The sequence below is a fragment of the Eleginops maclovinus genome, chromosome 5 (genome assembly GCF_036324505.1).
Source record: "Eleginops maclovinus isolate JMC-PN-2008 ecotype Puerto Natales chromosome 5, JC_Emac_rtc_rv5, whole genome shotgun sequence".
Taxonomy (NCBI): domain Eukaryota; kingdom Metazoa; phylum Chordata; class Actinopteri; order Perciformes; family Eleginopidae; genus Eleginops; species Eleginops maclovinus.
Window position 1 is genome coordinate 4,665,343 of NC_086353.1, and position 23,263 is coordinate 4,688,605.

Below are 23,263 nucleotides of genomic sequence, written 5' to 3' on the forward strand. Positions count from 1 at the left end.
TTATGTAAAATCCAGCTTTCTCTTCATATCCCTTGTCTAAATCTCTCCATGCACTACTCAGGATTTGCATTCTTGCATGATTTCCCTGGTTGTAACTTTAGTCTCCTGTTTTACTCGGATAAACTGACTGAAAGTACTGCTGTAACAGTTGGTAGGTAATACACTGAAAGGTACCCTGTAGATGTTTTTGAGTATAGCAAAAGTGGCCTGTGTCATGTGGCACACAGTAGCAGTGATATGCCAGAAAGGAATCATGGTAAGCCTGTTGGGAGCGGTTTGTGACAGTGGAGGAGGAGGACTTCCTGTTTCTGTTTACACGTACCATATGGCGATCAAACAACACTAACGCACCATCAGTCCTAAATACATACCACCAATTGCCGTCATAAATCTATCTTCTTCTTTAAAAAACATGTCAATTAGAGTTACTAACATACTGTCTTTGCATCAATGACATTGAATCAATACCTTAAGCTTAAAAACAGCTCACGTAAAATCGACCGGACTTCATTCTGCGTATGGATATGAATGGAAATAGTCCCCTGCTCCTCCCTAGCAACAGTCATGCTATCCTTATCAGCGTCTGTTGGAGAGAGTGAACCTTCCAGAATGTCAAATTTAACCAATCAATATTGAGGATTCAACTTAACCCTTTAATACAAATGTTTAAAGAAGGATAACCCTACCGACCAAATCACCATCAGACAATTTGCCAGTTGCGGTCAGTTATAATGTTTAGGTTAATTTCACCTCTATCCAGCATAAACAGAGATGTTTCTGAAATGGTTGCAAAGACTTTTTTTAACTGTGTGCAGTTACTATTATTCCGTTGTTTTGAGATGTGATTCTAAAGGGACCATTGTGCCTTGAGGAGGCCCCTCAGTGTACTGTACACATATTTAAGAGTTTTCCCATACTCACTTTTCCTTTCCTCATTTATTTTTGCAAACTTGACTGTTCACCCCTCCTGACTCCTCATAAAATATTAAAGAATGCACCAAAAAAAAGACTTTGCAGCTGTAATTGACAACAAGAAGCTGTGTGTCTGCAGGGCAGTTGTGCAGTATGTGAGAGGGGCCTACACACCTGACTGTGTCAATCTTCATCCTGCTACTTTTAGTGTTTTACCCTCAGGTCATGTTCCAGGTACTCATGCGAATACTGTGCAGGTGTACACATTCCTGGCAGTTTACAGGTTTTTATGTGCAGTAAAACTAAACTGTCCATTTCATTAACGCCTGAACAGTTCAAGTTAAACCAAAGACTTCTTTCCATGTGACCCAACTGGCCCCTAACCTCTGACCCTCCTCATGTTGTCTTTTAATTTTCTTCAGGGATGATCTGACTACATCCAACAAACTAAGTCTGCTCCCATGTCATTGCAAAAGCTTTATTATTTTTCCTTCCCGGAAAGACAGTGGTTTGTTTAAGAAATAGTGCACGTTGTTTGTGTTTTATTTCGCCTTAGATTAAATTACTTGTGATTTTCCACAGAGAATAAAACCCACACCATAGAGCTTAGCAAGTAAACATACGAGATATAAATGTTATAAACACATTTTTACAGTTTGATCTCTTTCATGATGCTAAAATGCTGTATTTTTCCTTTTTTACAGCAAACGGTTCCAGGAGACTTTGACTAATAAGGTATGCTTTTAAATCTCATTATATCCCTTGAATGTTTTTCTCATTCATTTGCACTCAATATCAAGAACAGAATACTGAATTACAGGAACTCTGTTTTTACATGGATTGTGTTTCAGATTCTCTCTGGGTCATGACTTTCTTTAGCCTTATGTTGTCTCCTACAAAACAAGGAGACACGTTTTTCTCACTGCTAATTGCTACATAATTATGATGCCATCAACAGAAGTACAACCTATCCAGAAACAATGTTTTAAAGGTTATAGTTTTACAAATCTACAGCTGAGGGAATTGAGTACAATGTGACATGCAATACCACAATTATCAGCACCCAGCCCACAAAGAAACCCCATAAGTTTCAGACAAATGTTCAGACGCTCCTGAATTAGCCTCCATTAGCTGTTCGTAAATTACATTTGGGCATAAAGTTCTTAATAGCTTGTTAAATAATTTGAGATATGAAATGTTAATCTTGTCAAACCTCAAATCTTTCCAGTTCAAATCACTGAGTATTATGTGTTGGCTGAGGTCAAACATATCTCACCTTTTTCTTCCATTTTTTCTTTGCTAAACAGGTCCTTTTATATTAGCACGCTAACATTAGCTCCTCTTAGCTACGTACCTGTCACTCCAGGCTGTTGACATGTAAACATTGAATAACAACGAATCTCTTTTTAATGTATTCATTAAGGGATTTGTTCATCTCTATTTAGAAATGAATCCACGTTTTAAATAGGCAAACATGAACCTTATGAAGAGCTAAAATCTAAAACACAAAACACTGAATTTATTTATTGGTATAAAAACGTTTTGTTTTTTATACACCCTTACTGTTTTGTGTTGTTTCCTTTATTGTATCATATGTATTGTGTAGGACAGTAAAAAATGATCAGATCCCACTCTTAGCCACAAAGATACCAGGGCAGTTTCACGAGGGAGGTTCCCCCCTCCAGTCTCTCAGCCCCTTATCGCTCAGCACAGACACCGCACTGTACTCTGGGCCCGTCCCACGATGATGTATGGTACCTGTCAGTGCCCCCAGGGAGAATCTCTGCAGAAGTTGCTGCAGGTCCTATCCATGGAAACCTCAAGCGCTGACATGTCACATCATCGGATCACCTTTAACTTATTTTCTGTTGAGCACTAGAAGGAACTGATTTTGACTGACGTGGCTTGTGAGAGACAGAAGATGATATGTTATTTACAACACAGTGGGCAATTGTATTGTTCTGACATCGTCGTGACTTTTCCACCTCTTTTCAAAAAGCTCAGTGAGCTAATCTAAAATTGTCTTATTTTCTGTCTGGAAATGACAAGCTTATGTAGTCCGTCACACAGCGGGAGAAAGCACTATATGCTATTTAAACCGGCAGACACATTATCTGCCACTTTAAACCTAAGCTCTAAATCTCCCCTTCCCCCCCTCGTGGTTTTGCTTTTCAAACAACCAGGTTTGGTATTTGCTTTAAATTCGGGCTGAATGTACAGAACCCCACTGTTTCCTGTCTATGCTCCTCAACCCTCAGCCGACACTCGCAGAAACAAAAGCAGCATTACTTTTTTTTTTAAAGCAGAACCAGAGTTGTCCTCCCTGAACGAAAGTAGTTAAACAGAATGACAGCACAATGACAAATTGTGTATCGCTGGAATAAAGGGCTAATGGTGTGCGATATTGGTGCTCAGCGCTAACTTTAAGCACCTGCTCCGTGGCCTTGCGTTCAGCTTCGACCCTGTGGAGTGAGAAATCAAATCAATTAAAGTAGACACGAGGTGGAACTGATGAAGCGCTCACCCGATACACTTTTTCCATGAACCCATGAACCATGGCGAGGTAAAAACAGGACAGAAAAACTTCTGGTTGAAACTAAAAACACAAGTTGATCCGGCATTTTCAGAAACTTCACAGGGATGACTATATTAAAAAGAATCTTAGATACTTGGGGTAAGAAATCCATCTTGCTCCTGATCAATTTCCTGCCTTACAGCTGATCAGCTTGTTTACAAATGATGCACACAAGGGGGAGAAATCAATGTCGTCGATCACTAATATCAATGACTTCTAAAGAGACAACACACTGAACAACACGCTGAGAGTCTGCAGCCATGCTGGTGTCCCTGTGAAGCTGAATGCTAATATCAGCCTGCTATCACTCTCACAGTGACAATGCTAAAGTGCTGATGTAATATGCTGTAATGTTTGCCAGGTTCACCTCTTTAGATTAGCCTGTTGCCATAGTAAAATGTGCTAATTTGCACTAAACCCAAAACCACAGCCATTAGTTGCAGATCATAAACCAAATTGTTAATGGAAACCTTAAAATTAGATTTCATATGGTCACCAAAACAAATGTTTGTGTGATATTTTCAGATATGTTTTGATGTTTTGAAATTGCTTAAAAGGCTTAAACATCAACCGGCAGGGGTCTCTAGAGGAAAGGTTAAGGGATCAATAGGACTCATCCTTTATGGAGTATGATTGTCTGTTCAAAAATATTATGGAAATGTATTCTGTTCCAACTTTGGGGCATTGTATGTTACTAGTGTGGCTTCAAACTCTGTTAGGTGTGAGTTCCTACATGGACTTTGAAGGTCATGTGATGGACTAATCTGCTGAAGATTTACCTCTCGGCCTGTGCATGCTGCAGTTCCACAGCTGTAAGACGGATAAGCTGCTAAGATGACTAGAACGAAAAAAGAAAATCATGCATTCTTCTGTGCATGTATGTCCGTCTCACTGTATGGCTTATCTTGGTTGAATTGTTACAAATCTCTGCTCGATCCAATTGCTGCTTATCTCCATGGCAGTGCTAAAACATGTGGTTTTGGGACTTGACAGATACCATGTAAAGCTATCTCGGTAGGAATAATTAATGAACAGTTTCTGTACTTATGTGCTTCTTCTTGTTTCAGGAACACATGATCCTCTGTCGCTTCGCAGACCAAACTGCTGTCCAGCTCCGGCCTGACAGGAGACTCATAGGTACTGTTTACAATCTTCTACTCTTCTATATTGCATTCTCTGGCTAGACACAAAGTAATGTTACTACACGTTGTACTCTGTATGTGTGGTGGTATGTGACAACTAGACATGATTTTGGATGGATTTACCGTTTCATGATGCTGAAAATAGAGGATACCATTTTGAGAATTTGAGTATTGTAAATGTACATTTAAATGCTTGATTTTCATGTTTTTCTAAAGACCCTCTCAGCTCACACTCACACCGAAAGTGAGACTATTTTTATTATATAGTCCGGCGTGATGGACACCAGCATGGCAAAAAAAACATTTAAAAAACCCTGAACCGTCAACTTAGTACATGCTGATGTTTGGGTTTTAAGATTTTGGTTACAGTGTGAGGTTCTTCTCCACTCTTACAAACAGTCTAGACGTGAGAAGTGTCAAAAATGTCAATGCTGGGATTTGTTCTGTGTGACGAAACAGCTGCGGTGAACAGCTGCTACAGTATATCTGCAATGTCGGATTCAGAGGGAAGTGTTTTGTCAGACGGAGTCCTTCAGGCCTGTGCTAGAGCTTCACTGTACAGTATTTCATTATGTTGAGAACACTTCTCTCCCTGATCGTTCTCCGGCTTATCAAAGCTTCCCCTCTGAATCTGAGGAGGCTCCCAGATGCCTTGTCAGACTGAATCTCTTTCATGTGTACCTGACACCACCTGTCACAGCGTTTCTGCTTTATATCAGTTAACAGGGCCCAACCTCTCCCAACATTTTCTCACCAATGTTTGATCCCATTTCTCCAGAGCATACCAGTGTGACTGTGAGCAGCATAGCAGACCAAACCTCACATTTACTGGTTCTGCATCCTGCTACATGAGTGCTTTATACAATTGAAGTCTGTGTAAAATAAATACTAAGAGATAAGTGGGATAGTTAGTGGGAAAATGTTGATAGTAGGGGCTGTTCTGTAGGGATACCAATGCCAGGAACATGCAGGAAATGACAGGAATACCTACATAATAGAGTTCCACTATAATGAATGATTCTAAAAAACATTTAATGTTTACTCACTAAAATGGCTAATATCCCATATGATTCACAAAATGTAAACCTAGAAAAACCCTTTATTTTAATCAAGTTTCCCGCAATGGCCAGTAATGCCTCTTGCATATTCATTGTTGTTGTCTCCCAGAAGCTGTCATAAGTCTACGTTTTATCCAGTTTTAAGCCACATTTGTATGTTAAACTTTTAGCTCTTGGTCGTTTTTAACTAACCATTTAAACCACATAAGGGATTCTAGTCATCGGACATCTGTATCTTAAGTTATCAGAAACATTAGGGAAAACACATTTAGAGAAATACTGATTTCTAACATTAAATACTTATTTTTTATATTTATTTTTCACCAGTTGTTACTCGCGGTTTCTTTCTGTGTTGGACGAAAAGAGTCCTCAGCAATAATTCTGCAAGATTCAAAGACCCTGAACAATAAAAAAAATGAAGGAATTGAAAGAAAACAATTTGATCCCACGATGTTTCAAAATGTGATCAAACTAAATCAGTTGTAATTATTTTTGATTGAGATACCAACGAGTTGCACATTATCTCCATACTTGTAAGTTTCACAATGATTCAAAATGTCTTTCTTTTTTGTGCCGTTGCAGGAAAAGAGTGTATGGGCCTCGTAGACTTGGACCGCTCCTGGGCAGCAGAGGCTCATGGGTACGCGTTGCAGGTGATGACTATGGAGCCCGATAGCTGTTCACCAAAGAACAACATGCTGGTGGGAAAGCCTCCCCCCGAGAGTGGACTGGAAGTCGATGCTGGCAAACAGAAAGCCCCGGTGCATAATTAGGACTGAGAGCAGCGGTGCACAGAGTCCACAGTTCAGCTCGGTCAGGGTTTGATAAAGTACTGTGGCTCCTGGCTGTCTCACCGACTGTGTTTTTAACCACGCTATGTTTTATCTTTAATTTTTTACAAGCAGTTTTTTTAAGAAACACACTTGGAAAATAAAGGAGGTGATTTCTCATTTCTCATGGACTATTTAAAGTCTTCTTCTTCTAAAATCTTTCTCTGTCTTAAGGAGAAAGCAATAATGTTTATTTTTAAGCGATGAAACAGAGAGACTGTTTGCCTTTCTTCTGCTCTCCATTGTTAAATCCGCTCAATTGCCGGACGCTTTGTTGTAGTGAAAGCTCCATTCTTTCACCAACATTTGTGTCTTTGCCTAAACCGTGTGATCAAGCTGTCAGCACAAACTGAAGCAGCAGGAATAACATACACGCACACACTGCAAATTAAATCCACCATACTTCCAACATGCTGTTTTTGCAAATAGTCTGTATACGACCTTCTGTGTAAGAACTCAACAGTCTGCTCTCTCTGCTGCCAGGCATTAACACCAGCAGGAGAAATTCTACGCTATGAAGTAATCTGCGCCTAAAGATCAGATAGGGAATTACCATTACCTACCTCGTCTGTGTGTGTGCGTGGATACAAAATGGAGAGAAATGGACTGAACTTGTATCACTACAGGTAAAATAAAGCATTTGTCATTGTACTACAGAAAACTGATTATTCCTTATAAAAAATGGATGTGAATATGGTATCCATGCCGAAATTCGTGGAACAGGAATGAATATTTTATGATGCCGGCAAAAAAAGGTCGGTGTTCTTGATTAGATGCCCAATGTTTGGAGCCTAGAAGCTGAACCATCACAAAGTACTTCCAAACTTTATGCGTAATATACTTCCTCAAGCTTTCATTCGTCAGGTAAAACTGTTTAATCTGTTCCTCTGAAAATCCCTGTGTTGTCTCCTGACTACTTGAGGAATCAGTGGAGGTAGCAGGAGAGACAGTTTTCCTGCTCACACTGAAGGAAGGCGAACAGAGGTGCACGGCTTCTCCAGCGTCGAGCTCATCTGAATTCAGTCCGCGGAGTCAATCTATCTCGAGGTGAATGGCCAGACACCGCTCCTTCCAAGGACTGGAATTATTTCAAAAGGAGTCGTCTCACTCCCTGTTCGTGGCTTTGCACAAGTGCACATTACAGACATTCATACAGGCACCAAAGAGGAAAGAGAGAGTAGGTGGCTCCAGCTTGCATGAAAGATGGGAGAATATTGAGGTGTGAAATGGGTCGATTCAACCCAAGCACTATGCGCTGGAAGGCGACTCAACAAGATTTTCTGTGTAGACAAAATAGGCGTGATATCAGAGCCTATTTGTTTTTCCCTGCTGATCAGTCTCATGAAGCCTTACAGAAAATATTCATTTACTGAACTGCATTTAAACTTATATCTCTCTTGTTGACTATGTGAGCTGTAGCTGAGACATTTTTGAGGAAATTCTGCGATTTAACACCATTTAAATGCATATTAACACTTTGATGTGGAATCTTCTCTGGGAAACTCACCCCTCATCGTTCTTCTAGGTTTTCAAAAGCAGCTCCTAAGTAAACCATGTTCTGCAGCAGAACATCTTAACTATAGGAAATAATGGCGCTTTTATGGTTTTATTAAAGCCAATTATTACTTGTGATTAAAACACATCTGGTCTTGGTTTTCCACCTCGTTACTCTGCGTTTATGGCTGTTCGTCTGCAGCAGTTTATTGCACCATATTTAGGTTCCTGTTTCTGTTTTGACAAACGATGACCTTCTTTATTTCTTTAGTTACTTTAACAGGCGCTGATAAAATTTACAACCCAACATTTAATTGTGTCAAGTAGCTTCTGCTGACCTTTCAATTATCTTAAATATCGTGCTTTTATATGCACTTACCCCCACTGATGTGCTTTTTTCATTTCACTTGTATTTTTTCTAATAAACATGAGGCATAATTATAGAAGTCTGGAGTAACAACAAATAATTAAGCACACATTTCCTCTTTCATGCAGGACTACGCTACTGTTAATGTGCACCTCCTCATGTTGTAATCTAGTCCCCGATGCTTCTCACCCTACTTATCACTTCTGCCTTCACCTTGTATATCCCCAGGTTGGGATTCCCCTGCTTATATCCCATTCTTGCAATTATTTCCTACTTTAGTCTGCTGTAGCATTGTCTGATCCTGTGTAAGGACTCACTTTCCCAGCAGAGTTCATTAAAAAGTGAGTTCATTCAAATCACAAAAATACCGTTTTATTTGTTTTATTCAGCCCACTTTTGGTTGCCTATTTTTCTGGAAAATCTAGGGTTGTTTAGACATCAATATCATGTGTAGTTTTTCAATACTTAATGTTGAATCTGTGCTTCCAATATGTTGAGTTTTTACATAGTTTCCACAAATACAAGCAGTGACATCTACGAATACAGATGGTGACAATAATTAAATGAGTCAGGCTCAAATCAGTCAGTGGTTCATGTATAATAAATTAACATTCCACTTCATTTACAAAGACTGAGGATCAAATCCAAATTGAAAGAAACTGATTTAACCAGATTAAATAACTGAATAAAAAGACAAAACAGCAGTTTTAATGTGGCTTTGTACTTTGGTGTTAAAGAAAGGTGAGTAAGGGATGCCACACTTCTTCAAGCTGTCCTCTCCGTCCTTTGGCTCTGTAATGAGTCTTTTCGGTGCTACACACGATGCCATTTCTTTCCCCCATACATTTTTTAAAAGGTACATCCATTTTTTCTTCCGATTACTTAATTTAGTTAATTTCTAGCAACGAGTCTTGAGTTCACAGCACGTGCAAAAGTGTAAAAATATGCATGCAATTCAACTCAAGCAGTATCGGAGAATATGTAGCTGTGGGGTAGTGGCCATAGGGACTTGTCTTGGGAACTGGAAGGTCACATACAGTTTCCAAGCTCAAATGCAGAATGTGTGACGTTTAATATAATATAATAAAAGACAGATGTTAAAAATGTGGTGCGAAAAAACTCAAACTAAATTCAACTTTATCCTAATATTGACTTTGTCCAAACAGCAGTACCACTCTGGAGACAATATGCACTTTTATATTTTGGGTGAACTAGACTCAACATACCAACATTATTGGTAATATGGCATAATTCTGAGCATCTGCATACCCCATATTTAGAATGTAATAAACCATCGCAGTATTACAGTTATGAACATAATATGATTAATAGTGTAATTATACGCAACTGGCCTTTCTCCATGCACATGCTTCTGGAGATGTAAAACCTCTGTGCCACCGTATAGATTTATGATCAAATCGGTGACAGGGCGTAACAAGGCAGCAGTGCCATGCATCAAAAGGCTGGGGTTACTGTGAACAACCAGCAGTAATCATAGCAAAGCTTCATGTCATCCATCTCCTGCTCCATTGCTGAAAATAATGGCGTTCAGCAACCCTGTCATTGCTCCTTCTACCACCTCCTCCCCTTTCATCTCAATGGAGAATTATTTCATTGACTGACTTCTCTGTTTCTCGAGGCAGAAGTCAGAAAATGAGGTAGACCTTTCTGCCCCCAGACGGGAAGTGCAATTCACCAGCTTTTGAATATGAAGTGCTGCCTCTGAGTCGGGCAGCAGATAATTAGCCTAAGCAGCAGAATTAACCTTCTGTTGAAGAATGAGAATATTAAAGGCCAAGCTATTTCATATAGGGTGCATGAAATGTTCAAAATGTTGCTCAAAGTATACTGGGAAAAAGTGCACTCAGGAAAAGTACATTTCCCCTCATCTTCCTCTTCTCTTTTTTTACAGTTATGCAAAGAATTAACATGTGATGCAAAGCAGATTCTCTCGTTATCTGGATTCATTATGCCAAAACAATATTTCAATCAGAGGGATCTGATTTCATCCCTGGGGTTTTCATGTACAATAATTACAGCTCCAACAAAAGCCTTCTCTATTTATCCAATACCCTGAAACTGTCAAACCACTCATTTTGCATTTTGTGTTGCTTATGTTGTTGTCCCTCTCCAAATTCACCCCCAGTAATTTCCACTGCATTGTCTTTACTGTGTGAGCAGCAACATCTACCTGGGTGGGCGATGCACCTGCGTGCCTCAGCAGGCTGCGCAATTAATGAAAGCATTTCCAAAGCATGCGAGGCACCGAGCTGCTGCATCTGGAGCCTCTTCCTCTCGGCTGTAGCTGCAGGTCATGACTTTACGTGTGAAGAGCATTGGGCTGGATCTTCGCTGTGTTTTGACCGCTGGCTATTTAAAAGACGGGGGGCTGACTGCAGTGGGTGCTGTTGGTTGAAGTGCCCGCGGACTGAACTTGTGAGGAGAGAGAGAGCGAGAGAGGGAGCTGTGCGCTCTCTTCCCGGTAGAGTGCTCCACACACACATACACACACACACCGGGGTCACTCCACTTCCAGGCGGCGGACTGGTTTCCACTCCTCCTGCATATCGCACATGAACAGTGAAGGACGTCCGCAGTCATTTCCTACCTGCGCGCCCTCAGCGTGCGTCACGGAAACTCCGCCGTTTCTTCGTCTAATTGTTTCCTCCGCGGTTTCCTATACCCGGTGATTTTGGATTACGGAGAATAACAAGCAGCGTGGGCGAGGGAACAGCTGAAATCATGGATTTATGGATAAAGTTGTTGTTGTTGTGCAGCTGCTGCTTTGGAGCAAGTGCAGACTTTGATGGCAGGTAAGGGCACATGGTTCACATTGTTCTGCGGAAGCGGAGTGTTTAGTGGGATAACATTGATTTTGATTAAGAGCTTACATCACAGTTCAGTCCTTTTATAGGCTGTTTCTGCAAAAACTATGCATTTGGCCAAAGATATATCTCGCAGGAGTGCTTGTACACACTATTATTTTAAGGTCTCCAAACTGGGAAGCTCAATTTAGATGTGAGTGAAAACATGTTGCTAAGGGGAAATGATTTGCGTATGAACTAAGATCTGTGAGTGTTGTTTCGCCGCTAATCGGTCCACCAATTTAACTTTTATTTTGCAATAATCAAAGTGTACCCAAACCAGTCGTTTCTGCGCCCCGGATCAGATAGCCTCTGTTATGAGTGAAGCAGTGTTTCCATGTGCCAAAATCCCACTGAGCGGCTCTTGTCTTGCACAGACATCAGGCTGATTATTAAGTGATGTGACAGCACGTTGCCTGGCGCTTCATGTTCAAACACGAATCTGATGAAGTATGTGAAGGCAGAGGTGTGGAGACGCGCCAGACCCCGAAGAATGCATGTGTCCGAGATTTCAATCTGCCTATAGGTGCACTTTATCTGAGTTAATTAACATGATGGATGTTTTTTTCTTTTCTTTGTACAACCTGCATCATAAACCAAGCTGTTATCTAGGTGTAAACCCTGGCTCATGCCTTCGGAAACAAGTATATTATGGCATCTTTAAAAATAGTTTGTGGGAAAGTAATTGCAACATTCGTGGTTTTTGTCAGGATGCTGATGAGATTATTTGTTTAGTTTGCAGTTTACAGATAACATATGTGTAAAATCGACACCGAGATCCATTGTGTTTCATGCTTACATGGATTTCTAGAGCTCGGGAAAAAATTGGACTGAGGGCCATCTAAACAGTGAGAAAGTTACACAAATAGTCCTTCTGCCAAATTTCCAGAAGAGAAAGTATTGCACTTTATTTCCCTCATGTATCTCTGTCAGGCTCAGCAGCAAAGCAGTATCCCCTCTCATGCTTTACATTTCAAATGAATGAAAAACTTGTTAAGATTATTGGAGGTAATTGTTATTTAAATCGTGTGCACACGTTTCAAAAAGCTCTTTCAAGACTATCTGCCATTCCACCTGCTTGATGATAGATTTTGACATCTGGAGGTTTCTTCCTTTTTTTCCTCTTTCAATCCACCTTTCTGCTGCTTTGTTTCAAAGCAATTTTGAAGAAACGTTTCTGATATCAAAGGTTTCAACAAGAAGTAAAAGTGTGTGAGAAGGAATCAAGGAGAGGGCAGAAATATTACAGAGAGTTAGAGTTGAGCACTTGCAAGCACACATTATGATCATTATTCTGGACTTATTTTCTTCCCTAATCACCTTGGATAATGGTATGTGAAAGGCTGTGATCTGCTGAGATGTGCAAGGCTTTGACTTTTATTTCACGCATTGCCTTCGTGTAATGATCATTTGCTTTAACCTAACAGCAGCATATTGTACATTATTAACATCCCTCCTGATGGAGTTGCTTGTCACCACGGTCATAATTTGCCAATTTTTATGGGGATACATTTGCCCGGGCCTGAGTCTCTGCCTCGATATTAATTCATTGAGAATATATCCCCAGAGAGCGACCACAAGCGAAAAAAACATTTATTACCTGGTCTCTCCCTTATTGCCTTTTAGAGAGCGCTCCTAACAGGCTTATCCATCCAATCCTGAAGGGTCCTTCATGGCCATCATTGCCAAGATCATTTTGTTCTCCCATGGCTGCACATAATATGCTTACCTGCAAATCTGTTGCTGAAAACATGGCGCTGTTGTTGTTACCATCTTCCTTCAGGCTCAGGTTTCAAATACAGCAAATAAATGTCAGATTACAAAGAGGCTTAAATCAACTGCAACACATACAGTAGACATTCTTCTCAAGTGATGTCATTATATTGGTAATGCCAATGCAGCCAAGCAGCACATACCAGACCTCCTCAGTAATAATCTGAAGCCGTGGACTTGTGCCAGGTTAATGTTGGCCTTGTAATATATCAGCCCCACATTTGGGCTTTCAGGGATTGGGAACGAGTGCGAAAATAGTGTCAAAGCACATTTAAATGAGTAGTTTAACAGGCAGTACAAGTAGAAAATAATACATTTATAGTTTTATAGTTGTTCAACATATAGCGAATGGGAGGGATGAATCAGTGATGAATCTACCGACATCTTTCTCATGAGCCGTAGAGGAGATTTCAAGCGTAACGTGGCCATATGTTTTGTGACAGTGAACAATACGTTACGTCACACTCTAATGACTGATGCTTCAGGTTTGTCTTAAGGGACGATCCTTACTAAACAACTTTTTCAGGCCCAAATAGAAAAACCTAACGTACATCAATTCAAGTCTTTCCTCTTCTGTTATGTTTTCCTTTTGACTCAGGACTGTTTGGGGCTCGTGGATATTTTTTACTCAGCAAATAGGATCGTGTGGATATCAATAAATTAAGACACTTGACGTTAAATTGAAAAGAACTGCTACATGAACAAGGAAACCTACTACCATTTATACCCAGAACAGTCTACCTTGAGTCATTTAATGTGAAGTACTGAGTTTAATTTCACTATACGGACAAACATTTACATTTAGTGCGATCCTTAATATAAAAAGAAAGACTTCAGAGGTGGCTTGTTGTCTGCCTCGATTTCCCTGGCACGTGTTTATTGTAATGCAATTGAACAGTCCTGACTACTGATTTCACCTCTTTGCCAGGGTGGATTCTGCGGAAATGTTCTTTGAATGCTGGAGTTGGTGATGTTGAATCGGACAGTGGTGACATGAGTCAACCCAGCGGAGTCTCTGCCCCCCTCTTCAGAAAAACCTTTTCTGGCTACATCCAACGTTTCATTCAATTTACGAGAAAACATCCTGTAATTACTTGTGTTGCAGCACTGAACATGCTTTTAGCTGTTGGTTTGGAAAGAGTGCACTTACACATGTTGACAACATCCACCTCTTTATCTTACAAATGTTGAATGGACTTATCGTGAGTCACTAAGGCAAAAAAGGTCTGCCAAAACAATGTGACATAATGTAGGAAAGAGAAAGGAAAAGCTATATATTGCATTGCAGAATATTGTTGGAGGTTTCAACCAACCTTTAATAGCTGAGAATGAGGTGGACATCTTTCAGAAAGTGTCTCTTTTAAGGTGCACAAAGACTGAAAAGTGTCCCAGAATTGAGTCAAAATGTCTATTTCTACATCACAGGTGTCAACAAAGACATTTTAGTAGCTGTGAATGCATGGCTATTGTGTTTCATTGCATTACATCATAAAGGTTTTTATTTCACCGGCCCCTTTGTGAACACCTTCTACTTTGTCTCCTTTGTACAGAAACACATTTTTTAAAGGGCTATTTCTCCCTTTAAATCGTTACCTCATATATTTGTCAACATCCCACATGGTGGTGTGTGTTAACGTGATAGATTTGGCAGTCAGCACGCAGGTCTGGCAGCGCGTGCAACCGCGGTGCTTCATTAAGACGCCAAACACCTTATGACTCCACAAACTCTGGCATGTCCGAGCAAGTCTTTCACACCAGGGTGTTACAAATGCAGCATTCAACTTCAGTGTGAGATAAATCTATTCAACAGTCACGCTTTGCAATGCTTCGGCATGAATTCATGGATGGATTAGATGGATAGATTAAATTATATACCTTCATGGTGCTGATTATCACACTGCTGCTCTGAGTGATGGACTGGCTGCTCTTCACTGTCAGGCCGGGGAGCCAGCCTGCTCCGTATCCATTAGTAAAACAATGGAAGAAGGATGGAAATGAAAATCCACCTCTCAGGTTCTCCTGGAAGAACCTTGTCTGACAGTGTGAGCTTCAGAAGAGGTGTCACAGGGTATGTGTGAAGGGTAACAATTATCTGCTTCAGTTCCTTCAAGGCTTAGTGTAATTTGAGGATCATTATTCAGAGCTCCAAGTTAATAAATACAGGTATTATGCTCGAGTCCATTTGATATGCTTTCGGCTCATGGAAAAATATCACTGGCGACAAAATCTATCTGAAAGAACGCTTTTCTTTTTTTTTTTTGTTGCAAAATGTTCTCAGAAAATGTGTGTTGCTGCAGTGGTATGAATGGGTGAGCAGTTGCATTGTATTAAATTCTCAGTTTCAAGTTCAGAGCATGTTACGCTGCCTCCGGCTAAACCCAGCATGAAGACAGGACTGAGAACATGAAACTGGATTCCATATTCAGTGTGTGTGTGTGTGTGTGTGTGTGTGTGTGTGTGTGTGTGTGTTAATATAGGAGTAGCATTTGAGTGAAATATTTGATTCAGTAACGTAGGACCTTTTTTGCATGTCTTGATGTTCCTGTCTCCTTATCGCTCTTACAGCTTCAGACAGATCTCAGACACCTTTTTTCACCCAGAATCCACCAGCAGTCTGTAGGAGTATAAACTCTGCTCCTTTTGTATTATTCACGTCAAGTGCATACGACAATGTCTCGCCGTCATCATCGTTGCATGGTGACAAAACATGTTATTTTTGGTTATCACCTATAGGAAAGCATAATATCATCTCAAACACAAGAACAGAACAACGTTAAAACACATCTTATTGCCAAAAAAGACCGTTCACTTTGGTTCTTTGTGATTATTCTACCTGCCTCATCTGTTTGTTGATTACATTATGAGGATGGTTTTACATTTCATTGAGCTTGATCTCCTATTGAAATGGTTATATTCTTGTTGTTGTTGTTGTTCTTCTTCTTCTTCTTCTTCTTCTTCTTCTTGTTCTTCTTGTTCTTCTTGTTCTTCTTGTTCTTCTTCTCAAAATTAATAAAGCTGTCTTTTATTTGTGTGATTTATAATTTTGAAAATGTCAGAAAAGTCACAATTTCCCCGAGGTTGACATTTACAAATTGCTTAATTTGTCAAAGCAACAGTTCACCAATACATCTGTTTAATTGACTTTCATAGAGGACACATTCACATTAGAGCAGTAGAAAACTAGCTTTTGACTCTTCACTCGAATACAATGAAATCAAAATAATTGCAATAGCAAATGAGGACATTTCCATCACATATCTTTCAAGTAGCAAAGTCACACAATTTGCTTTGATGTGGAGTTGAAGCTAATTGGCTGCGTATCTCTGTATCAGCTCTCCGAATAACATCTGGCAATCAACAGTGTTTCAAAGAAGCTTGTGGAGACAGAGAGAATCTGCTGATTTGTTTCGATGATGCAAAATGAAAACAAAATCAATTCCTAGATTAGGGGATCAAGTAAGAAGATTAGTGCTGTGGAAAGCACCTTTTTTTTTGGTATTTAAAAAGAGATTTTTGTTGAGATCATTACGGTACACAGATTGTGTAAAGAACACAAAGCCTGGACTGTTGTCTGCCTTTTACATTTTGATGGAGCTCTGGAATTCAAAATATCTATTCAAAACTCTTTTGTGAAACAGTGTTGATTGCCAGATGTTGTTTATTTACACAGATATGCAGCTAATTAGCTTCAATGTCATATGAAAGCTTTTATACGATTTCTGCTTTCTACTGGGAGTCATCTGGTGCAATCATAACTTTATATTATCGTATAACTGCAAAGGAAATGAGGTAATAAAGAGCCAGGTGCAGCCATAGAAGCATAAACTCTTTCTACATTATGCCTCCATATTCTATAATGATAATTACCTTATGGAGGCTGAGGAATACATTTAAAAGTGCATGTGTACATGAACGTCAGAAGCAGGAGGTGGGCAGTGTTTGTTTTTTTAAAGTGCCACCGTCCTTGAAATGATGTGAAGTTTGCCACAGTCAGGCATAGTCCTGTTTTATGTTACACATTTACAGTATGGAGGGACAGCAGCTGCCATATTTGTGTGTGTGTGTGTGTGTGTGTGTGTTTGTGTGTGTGTCTGTGGGTGGCTGCATGTCACTAGCAAAGATAGTATCTTAAGGTTGCAGTCCAGACCTCTCCCCTCCCTTTCCATCTCCTTTTAGTTTCTTTTTCATTTCCTTTCCTCTCCTTTCCTCTCCTTAATTTCCCTTTTTGTTTCCTTAAATTCTCTTTCATTTCCTTTTCTCTGTTGCCCTTTGTCTCCTCTCGCTCCGTACGTCTCTCCTTACATACTATGTTGGAGTTTTTTCCTGCCTGTCTGCTTTCCAGGCAGCAGAAAAACATTTTCCCTGGATCTGCCACTCTCACTTAGCATCCATCAGGAGGGTTTTTTTTTCCCCCAATGAGGTGATTGGCAGCAGGGACAAGCATTAGCATTTCCTCATCTTGGCACAGAGACACTAACGGCCAGGGATAGTGGCAAAGACTGTGCCTTGAATACTGAACAACAACCTCACTATCACAAAATAAAGAATATATTGGGCAAAGGAAGTAAATTAAGATAATTTCTCCTATTTTTTTGGGATAACAGTGACATATACTTTCATGCATGGTCTGTTTGGGTCATTTAAATATCCAATGTATTCAATGATCGACTTACTTCTGATTTATTTACTATTCACTAAATTGTAGGTACCTATATTCTCAGAGCCAGCCTCTAAAAACATGCTGCTTTGAATTTCATCAGTTGCCTTAAATGGACTCATTCCTTTGCTTCAGATGAAAAGGTAATCCACATGCACGTTCTGCCAAGAAGCTATTTCTTGCTCTGAGCAGAATAGGACATGGTGTAACAAAAACATCCGGCTGTTACTTCTCTAGGAGGGATTGCAGTGCTTTGGAAATAACATATATTTCTACAAACACTTACACCTGCATGTTCTCCCTGTAGCAATAGTGTTATTATCATGCCATAAAATTGCCTGATAAATCATATGTAGCGAAGTGACACATGCTCTAAACACAGGTTACTGTAATAGCTGGAGATAGGAAACGGAGGATGCTAGATTTTCAAGGGCATCAGGCGGTACATGGCTTGTTTTTTGTTTCATAAGCCTTATAATGAACACAACAGTAATGTGGTCTCCTCAGATGTAACTGTCAGCGGTGCAGTGATACTCGCTGAAGGTTGAATTCAAATCGGCTCTGGCATGCTTTCAACAAGGGTCTCGCGTTTGACATCGCACAAACCAACAACATTTGATGTGCTTTCAGTTATATTTCCTATGCTGCAGAGAAAATCTGCTATAGTGAGGGAGTGAGATTTAAGCACGCCAATACCCTGAGATTATTTAGTTTGAGACTTATATTTTAAAGCATTTCCAGGTCCAAGACTCTCATGTGTGACCAATTGTTTGTGTTTGTTCTGATATGATAGTAAACTGATTATCTTTTGCCTCTTGAAAAGAAAAAAGATCAGCATAAGTCAACGTAGGTTAAAGGAAAGTGTTATAGTCATTTCTTCAATATTTTCTGACAGAAGTGCAGTCCGTCCGTAGGTTGGCTCTTTATAGGTATTGAATACATGTTATATACTTAAGGAAAATTGACACAGATTAGATTGTGTCTGTTTTATTTGTATGAAATCCAAAATCACAGAAAAACAGAGCTACCTATTGGCTGTGAAATCTGTACCATGTGTGACACCTTCTATCCTTAAACTGAGGATACAGACAAGAAAACAACATAATGGTCTGTTCGCTCTGCAGCAGACAAAGAAATGAATCGGCTTCAAAGCCTTCGAATAACATTGAAAGACCCCTGCTTTTTCATTCAGACATTTTAATTCTAACTTACAACTAAAGAACATTATATGTGACTTGTGGCAATTTACTATTGAAGAGATATTATGTATTTTTAAAAACATTGATACGGATTCATTTGAGTCTGTATGTAACTCAACATTATAAAGGACAATTTTCCCTGAAGGGGCTTTATAATCTTTATATCGTGTGACACCTTCTGTCCTATTCTCTCAGTTCAGACGAGAAAAAGATGACTCCTATTCATGCAAAAGAAAAAGCCTAATAGAGTCTGCTCTCTCTACAGCAGCAACATTGGAAGAATGATTTGATCTCTTTGAAGTTTCCCTCCAAACAACATTGAAAAACCCTACTATTCATTAAGACATTTTACTTGCAACTGCAGTACAGTATGTGTGACATAATGTTGGCTCTCAAAGAGATATTAAATGCTTAAAAATATGAGGTTTTGTCAGTTTTTTAAAGTAACACCAAACACACATTTGCTTCAGGGCTTTTCAATCTGTAAAATGTGTCACACTTTATTTCCTTAGACAACCTAACTCAGAAAGAAAAGACATGCAAAAAAACGAAATGTTCTCTCCACAGCAGGAAAGGAATCACCTTCTAAACAACTCTGAAAGACCCCTGCTTTTCATCAAGACATTTTAATTGGCTGTGAACTTATACTGTCATCCCCACACAGGTGGCCGCGGCAGATGGCCTCGTCCAACGGCCTGTGTCGCTACGGAGCCAGAGTGGACTGCTGCTGGGGATGGACGCGCCAATCCTGGGGTCACTGCCAGCGTGAGTGCCATCATGCCTGCTTTTGCTGCTGCCAGGGGGGGGGGGAACAGGGCTAATAAGGTTGCTAGGTTTCACGCTGGGGTCAAAGATGCAATTAGACACAGGAGGGGCTGAGACATTGTCACAGTAACCAGAGGCTTGGGGAGCACACACACAAACATGCACGTTGTCACAACACATAGCTTACTACTAATGGAGCTTCACGATCTTTGGGTGAAGATTGATGGTAATGGCTGGATGAACCGGAGAAGAGGCTGACATTTATATTTGCACTGCAGGTGGCCGTAATGAGGGACTGTAGCCGCAGGTGGATCAAGGGTAGATGGGAGATTGATTATAGATTACAGTGCAAAGTCTAGCTTCCAAAATAAGCTACATGAACGCAATAAATCGTGCTGCTGGGATTACAGACCTCAACTCGATTTGTATTCAGCAAAACTACTTGAGAGGATTCAGAGGAGGTGTCCTGTGTCACATGAACTGTATGAAATATTAACGCATCACATTTCTGTCATATTTACATTGTGTGAGTACCCTCTGCTCTCATGTAACCCAGGGAGGTGTGAATGTACATACTAACATCGGTTTCAGATCCGGCCACTTACCTTACAAATGTCAAATCCTCTGCATGGCTTGGTGCCTGTAACGGTATAGCTGCTGCTTTGCTGTGGAGCTTTAATCAACAAGGGGTTAACACTTCAGCAGGAACTTAGCAATAAGCAACTTGAAGGAATAGACCTTTAGGAATTAAAGGTATCAGGTTTCCTTACTAAGAATTGGATGAGAAAATCCATACTACACTGACTCTTATATCTGTCAGTTAAATGAAGCAACAGCTAGCAGTCGATTAGCTTAGCATAAAGACAGTTAACAGGACATGGTTCACTCCAAAGTAGATTTCCCCATTTTTAAAGTATTCCTTTTTATGCTTTATTTGGCTGCTAGATGTTGCTTGATATTTAGATAGACAGATATTCATCCTTTCATTCGACTCTTGGCAAGAAAGTCAATGTTTTTCTTGTTAAACTATATTGCCTTTCATAGGTTTCACTTTCTCTCTGCGATGCCAAAACTAAAACACTCTGACTATGATCTAGCTGTTAATCCCCCTTTTTACCATAGCCTATTTATGCTAAGCTAAGCTATGCGCTATTAGACGATTAAGTATCTCTTATGAAACTATTGCATGTCACAGGTTTCACCCCTTCTTCTCAATCCCCAAAACTAAAATCCAGCTCTGTTCAGGAGTTGATACAGCCACTGTCATGAAGTGAAGGCAATTCTTTCATTTGTGATAAGCCGAGCTAGTGCATCAACAAACACAGCAGCAGTAACCTGAACATTTAACTACTGCAATCACTTGTTGCACCAACGCAGCAGAGTGTGTATTGTTGTTGCACTAGAGGCTCATTATCCTCCCATAGACCTGATTTATAAATCTTTACTAATTCCTGTTTTATTTTCTGTGGTGAAATATTCCACCTTAAATCCACAAATCAGCACAGAAGAAAATTAAATTCTGCTTCTGTTACTATCGCCTACCACACAGTGCATCAAAATGGCATCTATTCCCTTTCTCATCAATATTCTGAGTTGCCTTTTCAGCAAAGCATATCTAAAAGGTTGAGATTTACAAAAATTGCTTAGTTAAAGGTTACAGGTTGTCAAGTTTCTGCTGTGGAAAAGACCAAAAACGTTTCTAACTGCATGTCGGTTTTTTGGACTCACTTATAGCTTGTTTAAATATTTACTTTGTGTTTTTCATTGCTGCAATAACCATATTATAATTATGTTCCCATTTTTTTAAGCTCATCATACCATCCTAAAGCGTTTTCATTTGTTGTATTTTAAATGTTTTCTGTGGGAAATATGTTACACACTGCTTGATTGGTCCATAGGTCATGTTCTTTATTTTGTTGGTTTAGCAGTTTCATGTAAAAGTGGCAGACTGCCATTTGTTCCAGAGAATACAAACAGTATCACTCAGAGTTCAAGCACTCAGTATTTTGAATTCCTTTTAGCTCAGCTAGATTAACCCAAAATCTTTGCAAGACAAATCTGCTTTTATCCATATCTCGCCTCATTTATTTTACAGACAAATAAGATAATATAATTCATCTTGGGTTCAGAAACACAAATAATGGTTATGATTTATGGGACAGACCTAAACTCTTATCTTGGAAAGGTTGATTTCATGGTCGGAAAACCTTGACACTTGGACTTCCCAATCTCTGTTGGAATGACCGAGGCGAAAGCAGCCCGGATTTATTCAGACAGCTCAATTGTATCATTTGATAGGGTATTTGAACATGGGGGCCAGACTCAGCAGTAATCCTGGCACGAGTCGGCAATCTCAATGCCCAATTCCTCCCTGTGCATCTGCACCACTCTCTAGCAGCTTCCCATGCTCAGGAAATTAATTAATAGATGTGGGTTTTGGATGGGAAGAGGATGACTTTATTATGGAAGAAGCAAAGATTTAAGAGGCAAGGCATGATTCATGCACTCATATTTTACCCACTGAAAACCCCAAACAGTAATGACCGTTCTACAAGACAAAACAGTCATTATTTAACTAGTAAGTAAGCGCAATGATACATCATAGCTCTCGTATACTTTATAATAAATCAAGCACAGTAACATTTAGAAAGTCATGTTTGCATCAAATCCTCAACCAGCCAAACAGTGGTGTGTGTGTGTACATGTTTTTTGTTGTTCTGGAGTCCCACATGTCCCATTTTGAGCCAAAACATGAGCCAATATTACATTCAAGCACTATATCAAGCTGCAAAAGCACTTTCACTCCACCACTTTTTATTTTCATCAAAACTAAATCTCCTTTGTGAGTTAAATCAACCCTTGAGTTCTTGCCTTAATTCTTTGAAATGCTGCTGCTCCGGTTGCACGGCTCAAACCCATTCACTTGAGACTACAATCAGTATTCCATCGAGTCAGTAAGGTGCTGATTTAAACCTTAGAGGAGAGAGGTGGAAGGTTTGAGAGTGAGAGGAAGTGTAATCACGAGTGTGTGCCTGTGTGTGAGAGGATGCAGTCGGTGCAGATTTCAGGTCTCTGTACGTTTTTTGTGGCGATAGCAGAGATTAGAATGGAGGTATAGGATTGTAGTTTTCTCAGCGATTGGTTTGTGAGACTTCTAGCAAAGAATAAGAAACTTAATGGATCAACCTTGAGCCGTTTTCCTTTTGGAGAACCGAAATAGTGATGGAGTGAGGAGAGAAAAAAGTTGGAGAAAGTGAAACTCCTGAGGTGTAAGGGAAATGGTTCACGGGTAAGGAGTCGGAGACGACTGCTGCTGGAGTGGGGGAGAGGGAGGCGTCAGGAGAGGGAGACAAGTGAGAAAGCCAGGCAGATGGAGAAAGAGAGAGAGGAGCTTTAGATTTATAGTAGCTGGAGCTCCACTTATAATGTTCTGACAGGCCATCCGGCAGGCAGAGCCACACTTGAAGATACTTATTGTAACCAGCTGCCAACATGGACATTTTACCGCCAGTGAGAGCATTTGGACATTTGCCTTTCCAGTGTAATACAGCTAACAGTAATTATACTAAAAGTACTTTTCATCTCTCTTAATGAAGATGGAAACTGTTGAATCAACAAGTTGATCGC

At 39.9% G+C, this 23,263-nt stretch overlaps 2 protein-coding genes across 3 annotated transcripts in view; both read left to right on the forward strand.

The window, feature by feature from the left end:
• gstcd (glutathione S-transferase, C-terminal domain containing) overlaps nt 1–6,642 on the forward strand; it is a 55,811-nt gene extending 49,169 nt beyond the window's left edge. For both annotated transcript variants that reach the window (XM_063882954.1, XM_063882953.1), the window contains 3 exons: nt 1,617–1,647; nt 4,555–4,624; nt 6,270–6,642. In XM_063882954.1, coding sequence (XP_063739024.1) covers nt 1,617–1,647; nt 4,555–4,624; nt 6,270–6,460 — 292 coding nt within the window. In that variant the 3' untranslated portion in view covers nt 6,461–6,642. The remainder of the gene's footprint in view (nt 1–1,616; nt 1,648–4,554; nt 4,625–6,269) is intronic.
• Nucleotides 6,643–10,694: 4,052 nt separating this feature from the next.
• The window catches only part of npnta (nephronectin a), a 47,966-nt gene continuing 35,397 nt past the window's right edge, over nt 10,695–23,263 (forward strand). The window contains 2 exon segments of the mRNA XM_063884696.1: nt 10,695–11,191; nt 19,536–19,636. Of these exon segments, the coding sequence (XP_063740766.1) occupies nt 11,121–11,191; nt 19,536–19,636 (172 nt within the window). The 5' untranslated portion in view covers nt 10,695–11,120.